General features: G+C 41.2%; 1 protein-coding gene across 1 annotated transcript; it reads left to right on the plus strand.

Moving 5' to 3' along the window:
• Positions 1-19: 19 nt before the first annotated feature.
• LOC311077074 (globoside alpha-1,3-N-acetylgalactosaminyltransferase 1-like) lies at positions 20-26,001 on the plus strand (the record flags this gene model as incomplete). Its single annotated transcript, XM_084138880.1, has 8 exons — positions 20-96; positions 191-394; positions 3,684-3,719; positions 6,315-6,341; positions 7,388-7,435; positions 11,183-11,212; positions 11,327-11,464; positions 24,044-26,001. The coding sequence occupies 8 exons, from the start codon at positions 20-22 to the stop codon at positions 24,732-24,734; spliced, it is 1,251 nt and encodes a 416-aa protein (XP_083995006.1). The 3' UTR covers positions 24,735-26,001.

Genomic DNA, 26,001 nt, shown 5'->3' on the forward strand with positions numbered 1-26,001 from the left:
TCATGAAATGTTTGGAAAAATGAATCCTCCACCTCATCTTGCCAACCGTCAGACAACACCTGGACCCACATCAATTTGCATACAGACCCAGACGAGGTACGGAGGACGCAGTGGCATGCCCTCTCCATCCTATTCTTCAACACCTACAGACATCTGGAAACTTTGCCTCAGTCCTCTTCATTGATTTCAGTTCCGCTTTCAACGCAATCCAACGCCACCAGCTCATCGAGAAATTACATCACCTCAACATCCCCCCACCTCTCATTCACTGGATCCATAACTTCCTCAGCAACAGACCGCAGACCGTTAGAATTGGCTCAACAACATCATCAACCATCATCACCAACACTGGTGCCCCACAGGGCTATGTTCTCAGCCCCTTCCTCTACACCCTGTACACCAACAACTGGAATAGCCCATCACCCATCACTACTTACTACAAATACGCTGATGAGATTGCCATAGTTGGATTACTCAACAACAACAACTCATCACAGCTTATCAGGACTCAATCTCACAGTTTTCACAGTGGTGTCAGAACAATTACCTCCAACTAAACACAGACAAAACAAAAGAGTTGGTCATGTACACATCCAAATCACCACCTGGACTGAACCATACCCACATCTACGGTCAACCAATCGAACAGGTCAGCAGCTTTAAATACCTGGGACTCATTATAAATAATAAGATCAACTTCAAGGAGCATGTCACTGCCATCCAGAAACGTGCACAACAAAGACTACATGTAATACGCAAATTGAAAGCCCTCTCTGTTGCCCTTCACCTCCTGCTCCTACTTTACAAAAGCATCATTCAACCCACCCTGCTGTACTGCTCAACCTGTTTCTACACAATGCTAACCGCCACCTGCAAAAACAAACTCACTAAAATCACACATATTACCTCCAAGATTATCAATCTTCCCACACCCAGCCTATCAGACATGAATGACACAGCCATCACACGACTAGCACGCGCAATAGCTGACATAGACCATCCCCTGAATAAATTCTTCACACTACTCCCATCTGGTCGCAGATACAGAGCACTAACCTGGACTAAAGCCTATTTCAAAAAAAGTTTTGTCCCCACCGCCATCACAGTGCTGAACAAACTGTAATACTGCCACCCCCACCTCAGTTGCCTTGTAGTTTTCACATCTGACGTGTTTATCTGGGTGTCTTAATGAGCTTGTGTGCTTGTATATGTATTTGGATATGTGTTACATGTTTTATGTGTTCCTTATATGTGATATTTCTGTGCTATGGAATAAGAAAAAAAGGATGTGTGGAAATGATTATCCCTATGGGACAATAAAGACTCTATCTATTCCAAATGACACACAAATAGGGTCGATACTCACAAGCTACTTATTTGGTATCGATCTGTGTAAAAAAAATAAAGTTCTATTAAATTTTAGGGCAACCAGTTTGCTCCAATTTTTTAAGTAGATTCAACTTGCCCGGGCTAACAGTGTAAACTGAAGCCTAATTGTGCTCATATTTGCTTAATAAATAAATGTATTAATGGCCAGTATGTATCATGTAGATCTTTGGGCCTTTCCAAATAGCCACGGTCTTGGCCACTTGAGAACGCGTGTACGCGACAAGAAGTAAGTGTGCAAGACTGTTCTGAAAAATCTTGTGAGTTCTCTCTAATTGCTAGTTCAGGTTTTGGCTGAAGGCTACAGTTTGTCCGGTCAGAACAATGATGTCTCACTCAGGTTATAATCCAAACCGTTGTCTTTATTAAATGTGCATAGATGTGTGGTTCTGGGAATAAAAAAGACAAATATAGATATGGATATGGATATAAACATATATAAAAACACAACACAATATTAATCAAGCTCATTTGGTAAAACACTGATGAATAACGGTAAATACAATCTCTATGATGATATACTTGAATAAATGGGAATGGATGCGTGTGCACGTGAGCATGACTGCTGCTGCACTTGCGGTCAAACCAAGATGTAAACAACTTTGAGCGCATGCACGCTACCTGAGATGCAACCGTGCATTGGTGATTATAAAGAATAAATATGACCAATACTGACAGCGAATGACATAAATAAATATGGAATGGCAGTAATATCACAGCAGCAGAATATAATTATATAAACAACATTAAAGGCCCTCTGAAGTGCCTTGGAAACGCGTAGCTTTGTATGATGTTACCTGCTTCTTCTTCTTCATATTATTATTATTATAATTATTATTATTTATTGTTGTTGTCGTTTAAGGTTTAAATTAATCAGTAAAATATACTAAATAAATGTAAGCCTATGTATACTGAATCTTAAATATATTCACTGGATCCATTAATACTAATGCTTTCTTTTCTCTTCTCTTCTACTTTATATCTTTAAAAAAAAAAACCTATACTGTGTCAGACTAAACTGGGAAGGGTCACAGCACTTACATATTGTTAGTTTAACTGGATAAAATTGGATAAATTTTGGATAAATTGGATCTGCTAAAAGATTAAATGTAAATGTAATAATAATAGGATAATTAAAATCTTATCGTGGCCTCCAGATGCTGGCTTTTACATAAGAGATCTTCCAGGAACCACTTAAATGTTAAAAGATCTTACAATAACCCTTTTATAGAATTCAAGTTCCTCTAATTTCCCCCAAAGCACTTCGAGGTCTCATTGTAATGAAAAGGTGACTCCAGAACCTCTGAACTGAATACAAAGTGCTTAAAGGATCCCATAAGTTCCAGCAAGAACCGCAAAGATTGTCAATGCTCCACCAGTAACCTTACTATAGGAGAAAGAGCTTTGAGGCACTTAAATTACATTTTATGTTCATTGAGTATCCTTTAAGTTCATCTCCTAATTACTTTAATTACTTTTTGAAATATGATGTTTGGGTCTGAAATTAATGGCCCGTTTGAGAGGCAATTTTCATGTAATAGATTGGAAGTGTGTGAGAAAGTTTACTTTATCATTTGTGTTTATCAATTATCAATATCAATGGAATTTTTTATTTATTTTTTATTTTTTGCATTACTACTCCAAGAATTCTCTCTAAACACAGATCATGTTGTTAGGGAGCTCATGTAGAGCGATGAGCACTTCACCAATTGTGAAACACCACAGATGTTTTCCAGCATGCTGAAACATTAGACAGACTGCAAAACTCCCAGTGTAATTTAATACTTGGGAGTTTTGCAGTTTTATTGTGTAAAAAATAAATAATTACTAATATTAGTATAATTTCAGTATGGCCTGGATCCCATTGCAACAGGTGCAAAAACAGTTTCTACTAATCACAGCAATCTTGAAATTATTTGGAAGTGAAAGAGAGAATGTGAAGTAATTATTGTAAAAGTCACTTATTACATTTCTAGATGGTCAGTTATATCGATTTGGGTTTGTCGATTAGTTGATTAGAGTTACATTGAAATAAGTAATGATGACACAACAGTAGCTCCTGAAAATTCACCCCCCAGTCTTTCTGTTGGTCCGCTGGGCATTTATAGGGACAGATTCAACCCTTATAAACTTTTCTATACAATAATGTATGTTTACTACAGTATATATCATGGCAAAACCTAATCAAACTACTGTGACAGTATTATGTGTATTTGTGTATTAAATCGGATAATTCAGTTGAGAAAATTATCTGCTTCACTTTATCATTCATGATCTGTTATTGTGTTTCCTCACAGACTTATTTATTTGGCCTACACCTCCAACTCACACAGGTAAGTGTTTTTCAACTGTGTGTGATAACTACACCCATCAAAACATTGTGAGCAAATACCTCTAAAACATAACCAGTTATTAGCCTACTTCTAGAAATGAACGGGATAGCCTACTCTGCTTCATATTGGTTACATTACTTATTAATCCTATATTGAATTAATTTCTATAAATCAGCCTACACCAAGCAGTTCATACATAACATAATAAAACGATCACTGACACGGATCAGTGGCCTAGTTAGCATGTCAGATTTGTTTGTGCTGTATTTATTGAGTGTCAATGTATAGCCAACTTAAACTTTAAACATATGTTTTTACAAGTACTTTATAATGGCAGTCAATCATTTTAATCAAAATAAATGTACTTTTGGACGTTACTTGTGAGGGTAAATTGATGCCAAAACCATTGAAAATGGACAGACTAAAAGTCACAAATAGATATTAAAACTTGTAAACACAAAACACAATCTACAAATAGATTAAAAATCTGCAAACAAAGTCCTCATGATCCGCAAATGTAAAACAAGATCTACAAATAGATACAAAGTCCTCAAACAAACTCTTTGTGATCCATAAATATAAAGCATGATCTACAAAAAGATTAAAAATCCACAAATAAACACATCCTGATTCACAAATAGAAATCAGTGACTTATACTTGAAAACCAGAATTTGAATGAATGTAAAGTGACTTGTCTGCAGGTGAAGATCATGTTCTGTTTGTAGATTGTGTCACATTTGTTTTCAGAATTCTGACACTATTGTTTCGCTGTTGTGACAAAATAATGCCATAATCATTGAAAATGAGACTATGAGTCAAAAATGCATATTACAATTTGTAAACACAAAACAAGATTTACAAATAAATTTAAAATCTGCAAACAAACTCCTCATAATCTGCAAATGTAAAACACAATCTGTAAATAGATTACAAATCTGCAAACAAACTCCTCATGATCCGCAAATGTATAACAAGATCTACAAATAGATAAAAAATCCACAAACAAACTCTTTATGATTCACAAATAGAAATCAGTGACTTGTACTTGACAACCAGAATTTGAATGAATGCAAAGTGATTTGTCTGCGCATGAGGGTCATTATTTGTTTGTAGATTGTGTTGCATTTGTTTTCAGAATTTTGGCAGAATTTTGTTTTCAGAACTGTTTCGCTGTTTTTTCCCATTAAAAAATCTACAAATGCCCTCCTCACAATTTGCAAACAAACACAGTCTAACTTGTATTTTCAAACCACTGTAAAAAGACATTCTTACACATTCTGTGCAAAGCTCAGCATGCAAGTGTTGAATCTGTGTTTGCAGATCACAGGGCATTCACAGATCCCTCTGCACACTCTACAGATCTTTTTGACACTATCTTTCCGCAGAGTGTGTGACTACGATCCACACGTGTAGTTCTATCAAAAAAATGTAAAAACAAATCTGACATATAAAAGTTCTGTTCATCTGTAGAAGGTTAGCTAGCTAAATGTTGATCATTCAAAGAGCTTTGACTAACTTAGCTCAGAATGTGAAACTAACAGGGTGGAAATTCTAATCGAATTTTGTATATGTTTGTTAATCTAGTTAATTCAAATGAATTATAGTATCTTTATTTTTAATCAAATATAAATAAATCAAAATTAATTTATTATGTCTGTCTTCTCTAATTTGTAAATATTTCTCTAGCCATCTGAAGAGAGAATTGTTTTGCCACCATGATTGATTGTGATAAGGAACCACATAGCTATTTTTTGTGTCCCTCCTCCAAAGGAAATTAGGATTTTTTTTTGTTTTATTGTTTTGAAACGGTATTATATAGGTGCAGTTCCACCCATTACTGATGGCAAACCATGCAGGACAATGACAAAAAGCTCATCCACTGAACCTTTTAACACTGGTGTTCCACCCTGTTATGCTCCTTTCCAACCTGTTAGACAAGTCATTTTAAATAATAATTTGACAGCAACGTTAAATGTTTGGTATACTTTTGTCTTATTTTGTGAGGTGAGGAGCACGAACAGCATATATATGTTTTTGAGAATTTTTTTTATTTTAATTTACCATTATTTACCACTATTTGCAAAAATGGGCACAAAAAGTACCTGTTTTTAATAATCAAGACATATACTATTCATCAAAAATTGTTTTGCTTGTTTCAAGAAGAAAAAAAAATTCTAAGATGGCATAAGGGACATATACTACCCAAGAAAAGTTCATTATTGTTTAACATTTACATTATTAACATGTTGTGATAACTATGTATATGTCCCTAACAGGGTGGAATATTTTCATGGACAGTGTCTGAACAATCTACCCATAATTATTATTTTTTGAGTCCCTGAGCTTGACCAATATGTATTGCTTATAGTTAAACATGTCACTATTTTGGTAGAATGCTAAAAACATGAAATAGTTTTTAGTACACATCATATTAATAAACCATACTATGTATAAAAAATCAGATGAGCCCAGAATATGAACGCAACGCATTTAATTACACGTTGAGCATTTTCCTCCCATAGAAAACTGTTATAAGAAAACGCGTAATTGTGACCATGTAGTATTTCAGCATTATAACCTTGTATCTGTTTCAGATATAAAGAGCGAGGATTCTGCCTTGAGTAAGTACTGCCACTCTTAATACACTCACTGAAACACATGCTCAAATCATACACTTACACATACAAAAGCGCATTCAGAAGCATACATACATACATATACATTTATATGCACATGGCCTACACTATAGTGCGAGTTCAAACTTACTGTCAGCATGGCCAAGTGACTGTAGATTTTTTTCCTTATTTTATACTATGTATTTTATCTCTGCTTCTCTCCTGTTTTTGGACACTTTTGCTTGATTACTCTAATGACCAGTAAGGTATTACAGTAATCTAGCCTTGGGGGTCATGAATGCATTAATTAACTTTCCTGCATTTGACACTGAGAGTAGAGATATTTTTATGATGGAAAAATGCGGTTTTACAAATTCTAGCGCTGTGTTTTGTCAGGCCTAAAAAAAATATGGAGCTCAGTATCATCAGCATAACAGTGAAATCTAACTCCATGTTTCCTAATGATATCTCCAAAAGGTATAAGCAGGTATAAATGTATAAGCAATGGTTTTAGAAATAAGCCTTGCAGTACTCCATATCAAACTTGAGATCAATATGTGATCGAGTAACAGTGTGATGCAGGCTTAGCAAAGAGGATGAGAGAAAAGGTGGAAAAAATCCTAATTTACATTTTATGTGGACCAAGTGGAATACATATTAAGACATTTCATCTCAGTAGTTTTTGAGAAGAGTATTTTGTACTTTTACTTAAGTACTTTTTTTTGACACCAGTACGTTTACTTGTAATTGAGTATTATTTTAGCAATGTAACATTACTTGTACTTAAGTATACATTTTCAGTACTCTTTCCACCACTGAATTCGGACCATAGAGGTTTAACGAGGTAGGTTACATGTTAGTTGTAATGTGTTTGTAGCTAAATCACACGTTCTTCTATCTGGTAGATGCATGCATTATTGCAGTTGCTAATGATGCATACTGTGCAGTAAGCCTGCACACACATGCATCCACATGTTAATAAAGAAACACAGACACAACAGATGTTATATTACAGAACACAATAATTCACTGCTGTATCTCTTATTTCTTAGAGTAGCAAAAGAGCACCAGGAACATTCTCTGTTGCAATCACCACATGGGTGAGTACAAGAGTTAATTCAACAGTTTTGCTCTAATTTATTGTGACTTGTGTGTTGGAAACAGGATTTTATTCAGAGCCCAGGAATGCAATCCACTAAACTCATACATTTCTGTATTTTATGTAATGGCAGTCACTGAACTTTATTTTGCATAAGTTTTGTTTATGTGGTGGTTTCCTTTAACTACCTGTTGTGAATCATCAGAGTCTGAGAGATCCATTTGCAGCTACTTTATTTAGAAAAGAGAAGTCGACAGGCAATGGTAAAATCACCGGCAAACAGTAGCAGGAGAGAGCAGGAGAATTCGTGGTCAGTAAGCACGCAGGCAAATGGTCGATGCAGGCGGCGAACAGTCGAAATACAGTATCCAGGCAGAGGTAAAGCAGGCAGGCAGCAGGATGGCGCGATCAAGGAACAAAGTAGGGTCAAACCAGGTAGGCAAACACAGGAAGAAATGCTCGGAATTGTTCACAGTAGTAATACAAAACTTCGCACAGAATGCTGTTATGGGAAATGTAGTGCGTGAATGAGTCAATATTCTGGCGATGGCGCCCTCTGATGGCCTGAGAGGGAGGTTGCAGAGTCTGTGATTGTGACCACTTTAAAACTGTAACACTACCACTTTAAAACTGTAACATCAAAACAAGATTACAATCAAAAGTAGGCCTACAAAATCAGGGGTATGGGAGTTGTAGAGGAAATATTAGGATTTGAGGAAGTCAATGATCTAGATTGTCTTAACACTTTGCAAATTGAAACAGGACAACAAAGAAAATTATATTTTAATATTAAATATTAAAAAGTTTTAATATTTCATATTATATTTCCTAAAGCCATTTCTTTGGTAACTACATTGATATTATGTCAAATAAGAGATAAATGTATTGTTTTTTTGTGTTTGAACAAATAGTACTTTATCATTTTATATAATTTTCCTTTAAATGGAAAGATGAGTTTTATTAGCTTGCGTTCAAAGCTAATCTCTAGGTCAAACCTGTCTATGGGTCAAACCATTAGCCTTACAGAAAGGCTAGACTGCCAAAGAATTAAGCATGTGAACTGCAAACAATAAATGTTTTGCGATTAATTTTACATTAATTTACAAATAAATACATATATATAAATTGTTTTGTAGAGAAGATTATTTTCATAAATTAACTTTTTTTTAAGATGGGCTTAAATGGTGCAGTGCCACAAAACGCATGCAAACTATTGGCAACACAAGCTAACCTTGAATGAAAAAAAACTTAACATTTCTCAATGTGGGCACAATGAAAATTATTATGATACTAGTCCACAGTATATTTAAGCTCCCTGCATGTATTTGTAAACATATCTGACATTTTTAAAGGAAAACATTGTCTTTTTTCACCATCACTCACTGTAACCATTTAAGCCCACCTTATGTGTTTCAATGAGGAATCCCTCTAATTGCAAACTTTGATACATTTTCTGAAAGTGTTTAATGATAACATTTCTTTGTGTGCTTTTACCTTACTAACCTTTTAACCTTACCTTAATTTACAACTATATTTAGATAGGCCTACAAATTCATTCAAATGAGATAGAGCTTGTTTTGTCCAAAAGTCCTTTATGTATAGCCGGGCATAATTTGGGAGCCAAGCCGAGTTAAGGCTTGAGATTCCGGGCATGGAGAGGTCCCAGAGGGACCAGACATTCCCCACAGTCCTGAGCCCCTGGGACCGTCCGGCTCCGAGATACTGCCACTTTCTGTCCAGCTTTGACCAGGCAAAACTCGGGACCCAATCAGGCATAACTCCAGAGTCAAGCCAACCTAAGGCTTTGTGGGGGTCTCCCACTAGGAGACCCTGCTGAAACCCCAGAGTCTGGAGCTCCAACTCGGCTTCCTTCCCGAGATACACCCAGTTAAACTTCCACCTTTGACCAGGCATAACTCGGGAGCCAAGCCGAATTAAAGGGATAGTTCGCCCAAAAATGATATTTAAGCCATGATTTACTCACCCTCATGCCGTTCGAGATGCATATGTCAATCTTTTTTCAGACGAACACATTTTCAGTTATTTTAGAAAATGTCTTAGATCTTTCAGTGGTTATAATGTGAAGCAATGGGGTCCAGCTGCTTCAAGTCGCAAAATGTGCATACATCCTTCACAAAAATAATCCATCCGGCTCCAGGGGGATAAACGAAGGCCTTCTGAGGGTAATCCGTGCAGTTTTGTCGTAAAAATATACATATTTAAAACTTTATAAACGAAAATAACTGGCTTCCGGTGGCGGTCGGCGCGCGTTCATGGAGATGGATGACGTCGTGACGTAGAACGAACGTAGAGTTTTGTTTTGCTCTGCTCTCTGGCTGCGCTGTCACGCTCGTTCTACGTCCTACGTCATATGCCAGCATCCATCTCCATCCATCTCCATCTTTTAACAAATGATTTTTCTTATAAACTATGTCAATATCTATGAAAAAAACTTAGACGTAGATTTTGGTGGGCTTAATAGGTACACTTACCCATATGTAAATGGTATTGTATATATGCTATTCAGTGTGTGAGAAGGGGAGGTATTGATGGGCAAAACTGTAAAGAGCTTTGAAAGTTATCGTTAGCAGAAGTTGACAGGTAACCAGGGGGGACTGGTTTTGGTGAAATCCCCTGCTGAGGTTTAAAGGTGCTGTATGTAAGCTTATAAAACGGTTAGTTCCAATCCTTGATTCTGATTGGTCAATAGCTGTGCTTTATTCACGATAAAACACGGCTATGACCGCTTCACCCAACTGTTCTATGTATCACTACACAACACCCCTAGCAACCACTCTTAGTAACTTAAACACATGTTTGATCTCATTGATATTGTTCATTGAAGCTATAGTAGAGTATTGTAAGAGATCGAGTAAGTGAGTGTACCTGCATTTACAGTAGATATAGCATTTTCCTTCAGGTCAGTCATATTCATAATAAAAAAAAAATCTGTTTGAATGTCCACTGCGATATCTTGTCCTTTTAACAGTTAAGGGTTTTTTCCGTGCCCATAGTCAACTGTCAGTTGCGTCTTCCTTCTCCGTGTTCACAAGTTTGATTCCTTTCAATGTAAAAGTCTTCTCTACTGACTGACTCACTCATAAAGACGGTCTTTGCCGCCATCTATTGGCGAAATAATGTATGTAACTTTTGTTGCTGTTTACGGTCAGGGACTATTTTTTCCAGCGGAAGGAAGGCTTTTAGTGATTTTACTTCATAAAAGTTGCATAGATACATGTTTTTCGGCTTTAATAGTTGTATTGTGTGGTAACCGTTTTATAAAAGCAATAAGGCTCCGCTTCGCGTCGTGCCTAACAACGCCCTTCAGCCGTTACTTATTCACGATACAGCACAGCCTCTCGTACCTTATTGCTTACATAAACATACCATAATATGTTTGCAGATATTTAAGTTCACATACTTTTTATTGTTATCTGGCAACCCGCGTTGAGTCTGAGGAGGAGGGGGCGGGGAAACATCGATCTCTGATATTTTGAATTTTGACTGCAGTACCTATTTTCACCACTAGCTGTCATTCTTACAGACAGCACCTTTAACAATAATACATTCAATTAAGAGCTTTAGATGTTAAGATCAATGTTCAGCCCACTGTAAGACACATCATCTACAACAGACATTTGAAAAGTCAAAACACAGTCTAAAATAATGAGGAATAACAAGCTTTGTGTGTAGTAGATAATTACAAGACATCAGAACTGTTCACAACTGATTTTTTGTTTTTGTGCAGGCTTTCATACAATCAGCCCAGTGTAGTGGGGTAAGAACATAAACAGCTCTTTTTTTATAGCCTACATATATTTTTCTTTTATACTACTATGCATTTGGATTTGGATTTCATGCATATGTGTGTGAATTTCTTTCTTTAAAACAGCCCAGATGGCAAAGTTGTTCCCTTGACCCCATGGTTGGCCCCAGTTGTATGGGAAGGAACTTTTGATCCCACGTTGATTGATTCAATCTACAAACAACAAAACATCACCATAGCAACTACAGTCTTTGCTCTTGGAAAGTGAGTTCATATCTCTCCTATTTCTGATCTTATTTCTATTTCTATCTTAATTGACTTTAAATTTAAACAATATTAAACTATATTAAATAATAAAGAATGACCTTTCAGCAATGCTGTTATGTAATCAGAATTTTTTTCTGTAATATGGCCAAAATCAAAAAAATTTAAAGGCAAAGTGCTACACACGGGCTAATTAAGACAGTATACTGGCTTTGACTAATGCTAGACTAAAACACTCTTCTCAGCTCCTCAAATTCATAAAACATTAGCCTTTATATATATTGCAAACAAGCAGAGACGGTCCAAACTCCAAACTGCATGTGGCACTTCATTCACGATAGAGGCAGGGTGGAGTTATGAGGTTTTGACGACAGTTTGAGGATCCAATGGAGTTGGATGCAAAATCCACAGACAGATGTAAAAAGTGAGAAATAATAGATGAAAAATGTAGGCCTAGATATGAGGTTTCTACCCAACAGTGACGATATATAAACCTGTTTATCTAGTGCAGTAACATTCACCCCTTGACCCTCAACCCCTCGATTTAGACAGTTTCTACTCATATTTACTCTTCAGGATGCTCCATATACCACAATGCAACACGATGACATCACAGCAGATCGTACTTAAGCTACCCCCACCCCACACAATTTTAGTATATGGTATATTCATTATTTTGAGATTTAACCACATACTTGTACCTACCTTAAGAGAACAGTCACAGTTAATTAAATTATAATTTTCATTTGTGTAATTAAGTTCCCTTTCGAGAGGTCTCTCCTATTGCGTAAGTAGCTTACGCTATGGGAAAACTCCTTTTCTCGAGAATATTGAAGCCATTTTTAAAAAACGCAGTGTAGCTGCACAGCACACACAGATGAGCGGCGGCACGGTCATTGGCTGTGCTGCGGCAACTGCACGAACCTATGACGGGGCGGCTCAAGCACGTAGTCCAATCAGGGCAATTCGCGCCCTGACCAGAGTATGTGAGCGGAGTGGAGCGGTGAGAATCTCCTCTCATCGCTCACGGAACTGTTCACCCCTCCGCTCCCCCGCTCAAAGCTACATCAGGCTGCTCCGCTCATTATCGCTCAGCGCTCAATTCGCGCTCCACTCAAATCGCCCCCCGCTCGCTCCAAAAAAGGAAAAAAATCTACATGTAGGCTATATCACTTTTAGCTTAGACCACAGCCCTACCTCCTAAAGAACTAATGAGTAACAACATTTTTCAAATTGAAATGTTTTATTTCAAATTACAGGCCTATGTAAGAAGGAATATAGCCTACACAAAAAGTCCTGTAAAATTAAACGAATAAATGGGCCTAATAATATAAATAAAAATTATATAAACAAAAATATGCATACATTTTTAAAAAGTAAATTAACTATAAGGCCAGAATTTTGATAAGTGAACTTTTGCGCAACGCGCAGATTAAAATTTAAATTGGCTTCCATACACACAAACTGCTGTAAAATTAAACGAATAAATGGTCCTAATAATATAAATATTATTACGGACGACACAAATTCGGCTAAATAAAACGAACCATTAGGTCTACTTGAATGAAAAAACAAATTTGTTTGAATATTACGCTATATTTAATTTACACTTTGTTACAAGTTACCGTATTCAATTTGCTAACCTTTTGTTTTCTTCCCAGCGTGTTCGCGTAGCTCACGTTCATGTTTTCGAGAGATGTGTCTTTTGAGATTCCAAAATGAATCTTTGCTGACTGAAACGATGTCTCCACATTCGTTTTCTTGTACCACATTATCATTGTTAGTTAGTTTTATTATATTAATAGTAGCCTACACCTGTGTGACTTCTCATTTTCCTTTTTGAAGTAGCCTACTTTTTGAACTCCATTATTGAGCCGAGTTTTGACTGAAAATAGTCTACTGTTGATGACTATGCAAGACAGATGGATCCTGGTTTAGGTTTGACTGAGCATGCTTCAGACTCGTGGTGTGAGCTGAGCGAAATTGGAGCGGGAAATAAGGCGACGCTCCGTCCTTTTAAAAATGCCGCTCTGCGCTCTGTCCAAGATCCGCCCGCTCCCGCTCCCCGCTCGCTCCCGCTACACTCCGCTCACATGCTCTGGCCCTGACACGTCAGAGCCCGCCAAGATGGGCGTGGCCAGAGGCTATAAATTGAGCCCATAGTCCGTCAAAATTCTTTAGATCTAATCTCCTTCAGCGAACCACCACTTCGCTGAACTTCTGGATTATTAAGCCTTCGCCGCTGTTGAAGAGCATCCAGCGACACCAGCCCCTGCTTCGCAGGCCTGAGGACGCCGGCTTCCTTCGCCGCCTTCTACCGCTGTTTCTGCTGAGCCAATCCGGCGCACCGTATCCTTTTTGCTTGTGTTCGCCGCTGCGACACATTTACTAAAAGAGAATTTCCAGCGAGCGTTGTTACAAATGCCTTGCACCAACTGCGCCCTCTCGTCGGGGGAGATCGCCACATCCTCTGCGCTTCCTACCTGGGCCGGGACCATGCAGAAGCTGCAATCGCCAAGGACAGCTGCCCTGAGTGCGACGTGATGGATCTCCCCACACTGCGGGCTCGCCTTGCCGTCTTCACCGAGGACGACCCCGCCACTTCCGCTCTCTCTCTACCTTTGCTCGAGCTGCGCAAGAAAAAGCGCCGTTCGCAAAGGATGCCACGCGATGTCACGCCGGTACAGTCCCCGCGTGTCTCGCTCTCTCTGGATGATTCCCCTTCGCCAGTCCAGTTCACGCAGGCGGACCAGCGCCCCTCTACGCGAGCGGCAGGTCTCATCTCCTTCGGTGCGTCGGACGACGAGGAGGACAGAGATGACAGCTTTTCTCTCGCTGCATCGGACGATTGGACGGGCTCCACTTCCGGCCCGATACCGTCTACCCAGGCCAGCGTAAGGGCGAACATGGACACTGAGAATGTCCGTGTTCTCTCCAGGGCCGAAGACCTCGGGATCGATTGGTCTTCCCTGGAAGAGCCTGCACGCAGCAGGTTAGATGAATGGTTCCTGCAGGGGCGCCGGCAGGCCCCTCAGCAGAGACCCACCCCGTTCTTCCCGTAAGTTCACGACGAGCTCACTAAATCGTGGAAGGCGCCACATTCAGCTCGCCTCAAACATTCTTTTTCCTCGACGATTCCTCCCCTCGAAGAGGCCGTGGCCGCCCACCTCTGCCCGCCCACTGCTGCTGGATGGAAGGCCAAAGCCTCTCATCTGTCGAAGCCCTGCCGCACTACTTCAGCTCTCGCCGGTCGCGCATACGCCGCCGCCGGTCAAGCTGCATCGGCACTTCACACAATGGCTGTCCTCCAAGTGTTTCAGGCCAAGCTTCTCCGTTCTATATGGACGAGTCTGGACCTGACCCAGAGGCTTTTAAGGATCTACGCCACTGACCTGGCCCTGCGAGCCACGAAGTCGACAGCCCAGTCCATCGGCCGCAGCATGGCAAACCTGACTGTTCTCGAGCAGCACCTGTGGCTCACGCTGACAGACATGAAGGACGCAGATAAGGCGGTGTTTCTTGACTCGCCTATCTCCACAGGTGGGCTGTTTGGTCCAGCAGTCAAAGGGTTCGCCGAGCACTTCTCTGAAGCTCAGAAGGCGTCGCAGGCTATGTGCCACTTTCTACCGAAACGCTCTAGCTCCACGTCGAGCCGCCAGAAGAAGGCGCCACCACCTCCACATGTAAAGGCAGCACCGGCGGTCACTCAGCCCCGGCCAGCGACTGAAGTCAGTCACCGCTCTCGCTCTGCTACGCGCCGCCGGTTCCCTGAGAGGCGGGGACCCCGACCCAAGATTGCGTTGGACCCTAGACTTCCTAGCCACAGGAAGAAAAAGGGAGAGTTTGAGTCCCGCCGAGGCTGGACCGATCTCCCCAAAGCTTCTCAAACATTCCCCAGTCCCCTCCTCACAGGCGGCTGGAAATGTATATACTGCAGTCAATGGGCCTGTTACGAAACACGCTCACCTGCAAACAAACGCCGTTTTAACGGCGACACACATAAAGCACGAAAAGAACCCTTTTCTGTCTGTGTCACATGTAGGTCACGTACCCACGATAACGTACGCACCCCTACACACAAGCACTGTTCCCACAGTCTCAAACATTTCCCCAGCTCATGCTGGAAGTTTCATAAATGTAGAGCGCATGTCTACTGTCATGTACGCACCCCTGCACACAAGCACTGTTCCCACAGTCCCAAACACTCCTCCAGCTCATGCTGGAAGTTTCATAAATGTAGCGTGCGTGCCTGCTTTACAGCACGCACCTCTACACACAAATATTGTCAACTCAACGCTCACTCTCCCCCCAACCAGTGCGGGAGAGACAATAAAAATAGACCGTGTGCCCACTCCTCAGTGCGCACGTCTACACATAAATACTGTTCCCACATCAGTTTTTCCCCTAACTCATGCTGGAAATGTGACTATGGGTGCGCCCGCTGCACAGCGCGCGCCCCCGCTTATGAGCACTGTACACACGGCATCAACAGCTCAAGACGGCCTGACGGCCGGGTCCCTATCTCACAGCGGCCCAGCCTTTCAGCCTAGCGGTACGGGCCAAAACCTGGGAAGCTATCCCCAACATATCAAAATGGGTGTTGAACACAATAAAACATGGCTACTCGATACAGTTTGCTCGCAGACCGCCGCGCTTTTCAGCCGTGGTCGAGACGAAAGTGAGAAAAGACGTTTCACACGTTCTCCGCACCGAGGTGCTCAAACTGCTGGAGAAGGGGGCGGTCGAAACAGTTCCCCCCTCTCAAAGCTTCATATCCCAATATCGCCTCATCACAGGCCATTTCTGAGATTCGCTTTCGAGGGACAGGCTTACCAGTACACAGTACTACCATTCGGCCTATCGTTGGCCCCCCGTACATTCACAAAGTGTATGGATGCAGCACTTTCCCCCTGAGACAGCGGGGAGTGCGAATACTGAACTACCTCGACGATTGGCTGGTTATAGCACAATCGGAGGCACAGTTAATAACTCACAGATCTTGGATTATCAGCCATCTAGAAGATCAACTTTTCCAAGAGCACACTATCTCCCAGCCAGAATATCTCCTTTCTGGGTATAGTAATAGACTCTATGCGAAGGAAAGCACGCCTCTCTTCAGAGCGCGTGCTCTCTATTCGGCGCCTAGCGGCATCTTTCAGAGCGGGCACCCGCGCCCCCCTCAAACGATTCCAGAGGATGCTGGGTCTTATGGCCTCAGCATCAGCGGTGCTCCAGCTCGGATTACTGCACATGCGCCCTCTCCAACACTGGCTAAAGAGCCGTGTCCCAGCCCACGCGTGGCACTCCGGCCACTTACTGATCAGAGTGAATCGCGGCTGCATCAAAGCCCTGACTCCCTGGAAAGCTATCGACTGGTACCAGTCTGGCGTGAGTTTGGGTGTGATTTCGAGGAGAAAAGTGATCACGACAGATGCCTCCAACCTAGGTTGGAGAGCCCTCTACGAGGGCAGGCCCGTCTCTGGCCTTTGGTCAAGCCCAGAGAAGCGCCTACACATAAACTGTCTGGAGATGAGAGCGGTCGCTTTAGCGCTCAGAGCCCTGCTCCCATATCTAAAAGACGAACACGTCCTGGTCCGAACGGTCAACATGGCGGTGGTGTCATACATAAATCGCCAGGGCGACCTCTGATCGAACACCTTGCACGCCATGGCCAAGAGTCTCATTCTATGGGCTCAGCACAACCTGCGCTCGCTGAGGGCGGCGCATGTGCCAGGCATACTGAACCAGGGTGTGGATATGTTATCCAGAAACAATGTTCCCCCAGGGGAATGGTCTCTCCACCCTCTGATGGTTCAACAAATATGGAGCATCTTCGGCGAGGCAGAGGTCGACCTCTTCGCCTCCGAAGACAACGCTCGTTGCCGATTATTTTTCTCGAAGAACATGGACACACTCGCCCAGGAATGGCCGAACCGTCTGCTGTATGCTTTTCCCCCGGTCACGATGCTACCTCAGGTCATCAAACGGATCAGGGAGAGAAAATGTGCAGTGCTTCTTATAGCCCCTCTCTGGAGGACCCAGCTCTGGTTCTCCGAGCTGACACAACTGCTGAAATCAGCCCCATGGCCAATCCCGCTGAGGAGAGATCTCCTCAGGCAGGCGAACGGGAGGATCTGACATCCCCGTCCCGACTTATGGGCCCTTCACGTATGGCCCCTCAATGGGTACCCGGGCGCCTCCCGGATAGGGTGCAGAAAACCATCACTGAAGCAAGAGCGCCCTCGACTAGGCGCCTCTATGCTCAGAAATGGAGGGTGTTCTCTGGCTGGTGTGCCACCAAGAGCCTGAACCCCCACTCTTGCGAGATATCGAGTGTACTCGCCTTTTTACAAGAGTTCTTGGACGTGGGTTGCACCCCCTCCACGCTCAAAGTATACGTAGCGGCCATAACAGCATCACACGCTCCTGTGGCCGGACAATCGTTAGGAAGGAACGACCTCATTGCTTCCTTAAAGGGGCTAGGAGGCTAAACCCTCCGCTACCCCCCTCTGTGCCTATCTGGGACCTCTCCACGGTCCTGGAAGCACTAAAGGGCGCCCTGTTTGAGCCACTTCCGTCTGCCGATCTGAAGCATCTCTCGCTCAAAACTGCTCTTTTACTGGCGTTCGCGTCCGTTAAGAGAGTGGGTGATTTACACGCGCTGTCTTCGAGCGCGTCCTGTCTTGAATTTGGACCTAACGACTGCAGAGCCGTCCTTAAGCCAAGACATGGGTATATTCCTAAAGTGCTTTCCACTCCCTTCAGAGCACAGGTTATTTCCCTAGCAGCTCTTTCCTCACCAGAGGACGAAAGAGACGCAAATTTACTCTGTCCTGTCAGGGCTCTCAGAGTGTATCTAGAGCATTCTGCCTCGTTCAGACAGTCAGAACAGCTTTTCGTGTGCTTTGGCGGCTGCACCAAAGGTCTCGCTGTCTCAAAGCAGAGATTATCGCACTGGATAGTTGACGCTATAGCGCTGGCTTATGACTCTAAGGGCCTTCACTGCCCCTTAGGCATCCGAGCTCATTCCACAAGAGGCATGGCCTCGTCTTGGGCTTGGTCGAGTGGAATACCCATCGAGGATATCTTTGCGGCGGCCGGCTGGGCCTCGCCGTCCACATTTATCAGGTTTTATAACCTACAAGTCCCTGCTCTGCATTCCAGGGTACTGTCAGTATGAAATGTGTAAGCACAAAACCCCCATAAAACGTGGGCCCGATATTATCCAGTCCTGTTTTACACAAACTATAGTTCATATATGTTTATATATATATACTGTATATACACTCACCTAAAGGATTATTAGGAACACCATACTAATACTGTTTGACCCCCTTTCGCCTTCAGAAATGCCTTAATTCTACGTGGCATTGATTCAACAAGGTGCTGAAAGCATTCTTTAGAAATGTTGGCCCATATTGATAGGATAGCATCTTGCAGTTGATGGAGATTTATGGGATGCACATCCAGGGCACGAAGCTCCCGTTCCACCACATCCCAAAGATGCTCTATTGGGTTGAGATCTGGTGACTGTGGGGGCCATTTTAGTACAGTGAACTCATTGTCATGTTCAAGAAACCAATTTGAAATGATTCGAGCTTTGTGACATGGTGCATTATCCTGCTGGAAGTAGCCATCAGAGGATGGGTACATGATGGTCATAAAGGGATGGACATGGTCAGAAACAATGCTCAGGTAGGCTGTGGCATTTAAACGATGCCCAATTGGCACTAAGGGGCCTAAAGTGTGCCAAGAAAACATCCCCCACACCATTACACCACCACCACCAGCCTGCACAGTGGTAACAAGGCATGATGGATCCATGTTCTCATTCTGTTTACGCCAAATTCTGACTCTACCATCTGAATGTCTCAACAGAAATCGAGTCTCATCAGACCAGGCAACATTTTTCCAGTCTTCAACTGTCCAATTTTGGTGAGCTCGTGCAAATTGTAGCCTCTTTTTCCTATTTGTAGTGGAGATGAGTGGTACCCGGGGGGGTCTTCTGCTGTTGTAGCCCATCCGCCTCAAGGTTGTGCGTGTTGTGGCTTCACAAATGCTTTGCTGCATACCTCGGTTGTAACGAGTGGTTATTTCAGTCAAAGTTGCTCTTCTATCAGCTTGAATCAGTCGGCCCATTCTCCTCTGATCTCTAGCATCAACAAAGCATTTTTGCCCACAGGACTGCCGCATACTGGATGTTTTTCCATTTTCACACCATTCTTTGTAAACCCTAGAAATGGTTGTGCGTGAAAATCCCAGTAACTGAGCAGATTGTGAAATACTCAGACCGGCCCGTCTGGCACCAACAACCATGCCACGCTCAAAATTGCTTAAATCACCTTTCTTTCCCATTCTGACATTCAGTTTGGAGTTCAGGAGATTGTCTTGACCAGGACCACACCCCTAAATGCATTGAAGCAACTGCCATGTGATTGGTTGATTAGATAATTGCATTAATGAGAAATTGAACAGGTGTTCCTAATAATCCTTTAGGTAAGTGTATATATATATACTATATATTATATATCATTTATTAAGGTTTGGCCCTCATTAGGCCCACTCCTCCTTTTTCCCTTATGGAGCCCGTCAATGACCGGCTTATTGGGTTCATACTAGGGATGTCCCGATCCGATCACGTGATCGGAAATCGGGCCCGATCGCGTGTTTTCAGACTCGATCGGAATCGGACGTTACCTCCCGATCAGGACTCGGATATATATGTATTTATATTCTCATTATTTTTTAACACCTCTATTATGCGGTGACACAGAGTTACGCCGGTTTCACACTGCACGCGTTAGCAGAGCATAAGCAGCGCAGGAGCAGTGCGTATGGTGAGCAGGAGCAGGACACGCGCGTTTTGCTTTCATACTGGCAGCGTTTGTCACGCGCGGCTGAACCGTGGGTTGTGTACAGACAGAGTCTATAATGGATAAGTTGGCATTGCTTTTTTTCGTTTTCAAATACATTTAAGAGAAAAGACTTGTCAAGAAGCTTATTTTATTAATAATTTCATTTATATAACTTTTGGTTCATCTTTGTTTTTATTGTTATGGCAACAAGTTTGTTTTTGGACATTTGTTTTCTTTTTAAATTGCTGTTGGTCATTTGATTGACTGTTTAAAACACAATAGATATCATCAATGCACTTTTTGGATAAAACTGCGGTGTATTTTGGCCATGATCAATGTATTGTCACTTTAATTCAGCAAAAGCGGCGCAGCAAAAATAGACTCGGCGCCGAAACGATCACGGCACTCCTGCTCTGCTCTGCTACGCCCTGCCGCGCCACCTCTGCGTGCGGTGTGAATGCTCTAAAGCCTGGTTTAATCTGTTAACATGGGCGGCGAAAAAAATACGCGCTGCACGCTCTGTTTTAACAGTGCAGTGTGAAACCGGCGTAAAAGTTAGGAGTGCAGTTCCTAAAAGCACATTACTGGCTTTGCAAACACTGTGGCACTTTTATTTTTTATTTGTTTACATGCCTACCGGATATTTTAAGTTGAGGTGCTATTTGTTTATATATTAGACTTTTTTTAATATTTACTGTTGCACTACAGTCCAAAAGTGAAGAATTTATTTATTACTTGATTGTTCAAGCTACCTCACAGAAGTGCTCTGTTTGTTAACAGAGTTGTTGAATGTTAAAATAAGGTAAATAAAATAAAAAATAAGGAACATCCTGGATCTGTTTTTTTCGCTCTTCTTTATTCTTTTTTTTTTTTTGCATTATAGAAGTATCGGATCGGGACTCGGTATCGGCAGATACTTAAAATCAAATGACTCGGACTCGGACTCGAGGGCAAAAAAACCTGATCGGGACATCCCTAGTTCATACTTTACTCTTAGGCTTCAGGCATCTTGCCTCAGGCTATTATTAGAGCGAAGTTAAGCACACACGGCGTTTTGAAGGGGGTTCCCATAGCGTAAGCTACTTACGCAATAGGAGAGACCTCTCGAAAGGGAACGTCTCGGTTACTAATGTAACCTCGGTTCCCTGAGATGAGGGATCGAGTATTGCGTAACTTGCCGTGCTTGTGCTTTGGTCAAGGATCGCTTCAGTCGATTTAACCTAAAGAATTTTGACGGACGATGGGCTCAATTTATAGCCTCTGGCCAAGCCCATCTTGGCGTGTCAGGGCGCGAATTGCCCTGATTTGACTACGCGTCTGAGCCGCCCCGTCATAGGTTCGTGCAGTTGCCACAGCACAGCCAATGACAGTGCTCGCCGCTCATCTGTGTGTGCTGTGCAGCTACACTGCATTTTAAAAAAATGGCTTCAATATTCTCGAGAAAAGGAGTTTTCCCATAGCGTAAGCTACTTACGCAATACTCGTTCCCTCATCTCAGGGAACCGAGGTTACGTTAGTAACCGATACGTTTTCCACAGCAGCCTTAGCATGCAGTACCTATAGACGTATAGAATGGTGCATAAAACAATTCATAAAGAAATTTTTTTAAAATAATAAATCAGCACAATTATACTCATTGCACGGGCTCTGACAGTAGTGGGCACTCGTGCAACATAAGCAATGTCTATCATAGACAATGTTTAACAGTCATGTCTAAAAGGGGGGTTAGGACTTCCAAATTTTCTATGGTACTACTGGGCCTGTCAAGTTAGAAATATCATAAGTTGGAAGTTGGAAAAGAGTTCTCTTTGCTTAGCATTGGAATCACTATCATGCTATCCCTTGGAGATCACAACAACACTTTATGTTAATAAATTGCAGTCCCTGATGAGTGTAGAGGGGTTGCCCCCCTTACTAGCGACACTGAAAGCTTAGCAGGACTGTAATAGATACATGAGTACAGAAACTCTCCTATTGCATTTAACCCTGACTTTCTAGCACTTTCTCAAACTAACTTTTGAAACTGGTCACTTCATGGTCTGAAAACTTTTCCGGACATGTTTGATGAAGTTTCTGAGTCTGTTAAATCCTTTACTGTTATTTGTGCAGAATATCAAATTCCTAGAACAGATTTTTTTAAATACTTGCAGGTTCATCACATCATTGTATCTTTATATAAAAAGGGACCATTTAGATTCTATCCCACTGAGTTGGAACAATTTATTATCTCTGCTACTTCAGTTAAGGGGAAGATATCTCACTTGTATAAAATTTTGTCTGAAAGCTCCCAGAATTCTTTTTCTTCTTTGAAAACAAACTGGGAATTAGAGCTTAAAAGGAAGTTCAGTGAAAAAGAATGGTTAATTTTGTGCACTGAATTGACCTCACCTTTGACTACAAATATTAACGTTAAAGAAACTAATTATAAATTTCTGTATAAATATTATATAACTCCAGTGAAGCTTAATAAATTTGATGATACATATTCTCCTATGTGTAGAAAATGTGGAACTGAATTAGGAACATTTATGCATTTATTTTGGTATATTTACTCTTTTTGGGAGAAGATTCATAAAGTAATTCAAGATATTTGTAACTGTACTTTTGAGCTATGCCCTATGTTATATCTGTTGAATTATGATGTGGAAAATAAGTTTCCCTGTACAAAAAGATGTGTGCTTACAATGTTTTCTTATTTCGCTAAAAAATGTATACTCATTACATGGATTTCCCAGTCAGGACCCACTTTGATTATCTGCTCCAATAGCTGGAGCAGATAATAGACTTGTTACCCATTGAAGAATTAACAAGTAAACGGCATTTAAGACTGCAAGATTTCCAATCCACATGGTCCTTAGTATTGAATTATACAGAGACTATAAAATTGATAAACCCACATTGAATAAGGGTTAACCCACAGACTGTGGTAGTGTAGATTTTATTTATGTATTAATTAATTAATTAATTAGTTTTTTTAGTTTTTTCTTTCTCTCTTTAATGTCTTGTCGATATATTTAGCGGTATTGTCTTTACTGTTTGGTGTGTTGTTTTTGGGTTGTGTGTGTAATATGTGCTAAATTGTGAAAAAAACAATTTAAAAAAAAAATATTTATATAACAACAATGATAATTAAGTTTTAATAATTATTCTTATTATATGAGAATAGGTAAGTCTATACCACAACTATAGTAACAATATTGTCCCAAGGTTCTAACCACTGCTATGGGGCAGTGTGGACCCAATTGGCAGATAATCACAAGAGGCAGGTTTAGAAGGAAAAAACAGATAGTCTTTACTTAGTATTCTTCTTGAGCAAACACAAAGGATCCAGCATCAGTGCTGGGTTGAGCAAGGTACAAATCCACACTGGATGATGCAGGCAAAAGAGTCCAATAACATAAAACAACATTTACCAGAGAAGCTAGTCAAAAAGTCTTTCGGGGTAGACCAAACGGGTAAACACAAAAGCATAGGCTAGGCAAGAGACCTTCAAGATTGAGCTAGGGTACAAGCAAATGCAAGTCTTTAAATATACATGTCAACACTCTAACAAGCTATGCACCAGTGATTTCATTGAACCAATAATGAACAGTGAATAAGGAGGAAGATGTGGAAGGTCTTGTGCTCTCAGTCTCCCTCTGCTGGACAGACCGTGGTGTGACAGATGCATTTTTTGCCAGTTTATTACTTTACATTTTTGTCACTCTCCCTCTCTGTTTTTCAGGTATACACAGTTTCTTAAAGATTTTCTCGAGTCTGCAGAGCAGAATTACTTTGTTGGACTTCGTGTGCATTATTATGTGTTCACTGATCAACCAGAACAGGTTCCTGTAGTGAAACTGAGTGAAGAACATCATCTGACGGTGTTGACAGTCCCTAGTTCTAATAGATGGCAGGAGATCACTTTGAGCAGGATGGCAAGACTGGAGAAACTGATTGAGAGTCGATTGGTCAATGAAGCCGACTATGTTTTCAGCCTTGATGTGGATACAAAGTTCTATGGTCGCTGGGGGGTGGAGACTTTGGGTCGTCTGGTAGGTGTGATACATCCTGGTTATTATCAAACACCTCGTGAACAATACCCATATGAGCGCAGACCAGAGTCTCAAGCTTTTATTCCTTCTGCTGAGGGTGATTATTATTATGGTGGGGCTGTGATCGGTGGCTTAGTGAAAGACGTACATGAGATTGCTAAAACCTGCCGGGAGCAGCTGGACATTGATGCATCTAAATCCATCGAGGCAGCATGGCAGGAGGAGTCTCATTTGAACAAGTACTTCCTTTATAACAAACCCAGCAAGGTGCTCTCACCCGAATATCTGTGGCAGGACTTTAAAGCTCATACAAACGAGGTCAAAATCATTCGCTTTTCTCAAGTTATTAAGAACTACGCAGCTGTTCGACCAAACCCATAGCAGCTGTTAACTGAAACATGCAAAAAAACAAAACCTGACAAATATTTTCCCATTAGCTACACAACATTTGAGATTGAAATATATATTATCAAACTTATTTTTGTCTTTCACTTAAGTGCCATAAAAAGCATTTTACTAATCTCAAATGCTGGTTAAAACTCAGTTATCAGCACTTGCATAGGTGAAGGGGGAGGCAAAGAAAGGCACTTTGCTTCTAAAAAAAACAGATGATTAGCATGGTTTTCTATTTATATATATATAAAAAAGCTAAAACCTTATCTAACATTGGGAGTAATGGCATTTTTTATTGTGAATAACAAATTACACATATTTGTACTTTGCAGGAGATTACTTCATATTTATTTTTACCACTCTGGGTTTGGGTTTTGTCATAAGATTACTTCATATTTATTTTTACCACTCTGGGTTTGGGTTTTGTCATAGACTACTGAAGGGGGTGGATTTTGGAATCCACTGCTGATTCAATCTATATCTAATGAGTGATTATAATGAAGGTATTAATCAATATTTTTCCTTCTAAATAGCACATGAGTTGAATGACTTCTCTAGGCTTGTGAGATTTTACTTTGTTAAAGCCTTATTTTCCAGTTAGACTAAAGTGTCCTCTCCTTGAGAGAAAGAATGTTTTATCTTGATGTTTTGAGAATACTCTCCTGTTTATAGTTAGAGCCTGGTCAAATAGAACTTTGAAAAAGCTGTGTGTGTGTTAGTCTTTTTGGTTACAGGTTAAGGAACCACTGGCATTATTGAAGATTGACCGAGTTGTTGTTCTGGACAGGCTGGTGCCCAGCAACCCAAATCTGCGACCTGGAAGGTCACAACATACCTAACTTCAGGGTCCGAGTGTCAGCTGCATAATTTACTGCAAAAATTACTATGTTTATCCATTTCTTAGCCAATGAGAATCATTCAACCTGAAGCAAGGACATAGTTTAGACCTTGGTGAAGGGTATTGCTGTGATCTTTGTAACTGTAAGCGGGGCGGCCTTAGGCCGGCCGGCCTACGAACTCTGTGTGAGTCTTGAAGTTGACTTCTGCCTGATGAAACTGCAAACTATCTTCAATTTATTAAAATTTTGACCCTGGGTCTTCATTCATCATATCTGGTACTCGGCCTTTGACTGTAAATCCCCTTACACTATTATGTCAGAATGGTCATATGTGTTCGGTCTCTGATGTATGTGGAAGGAATGTCACTGTGATCCATTAAAGAGATCAAAGTTCACATTAAAAAAATTCTGCAATT

Source organism: Abramis brama, assembly GCF_963993115.1.
Source record: "Abramis brama genome assembly, contig: SCAFFOLD_104, whole genome shotgun sequence".
Lineage (NCBI taxonomy): Eukaryota > Metazoa > Chordata > Actinopteri > Cypriniformes > Leuciscidae > Abramis > Abramis brama.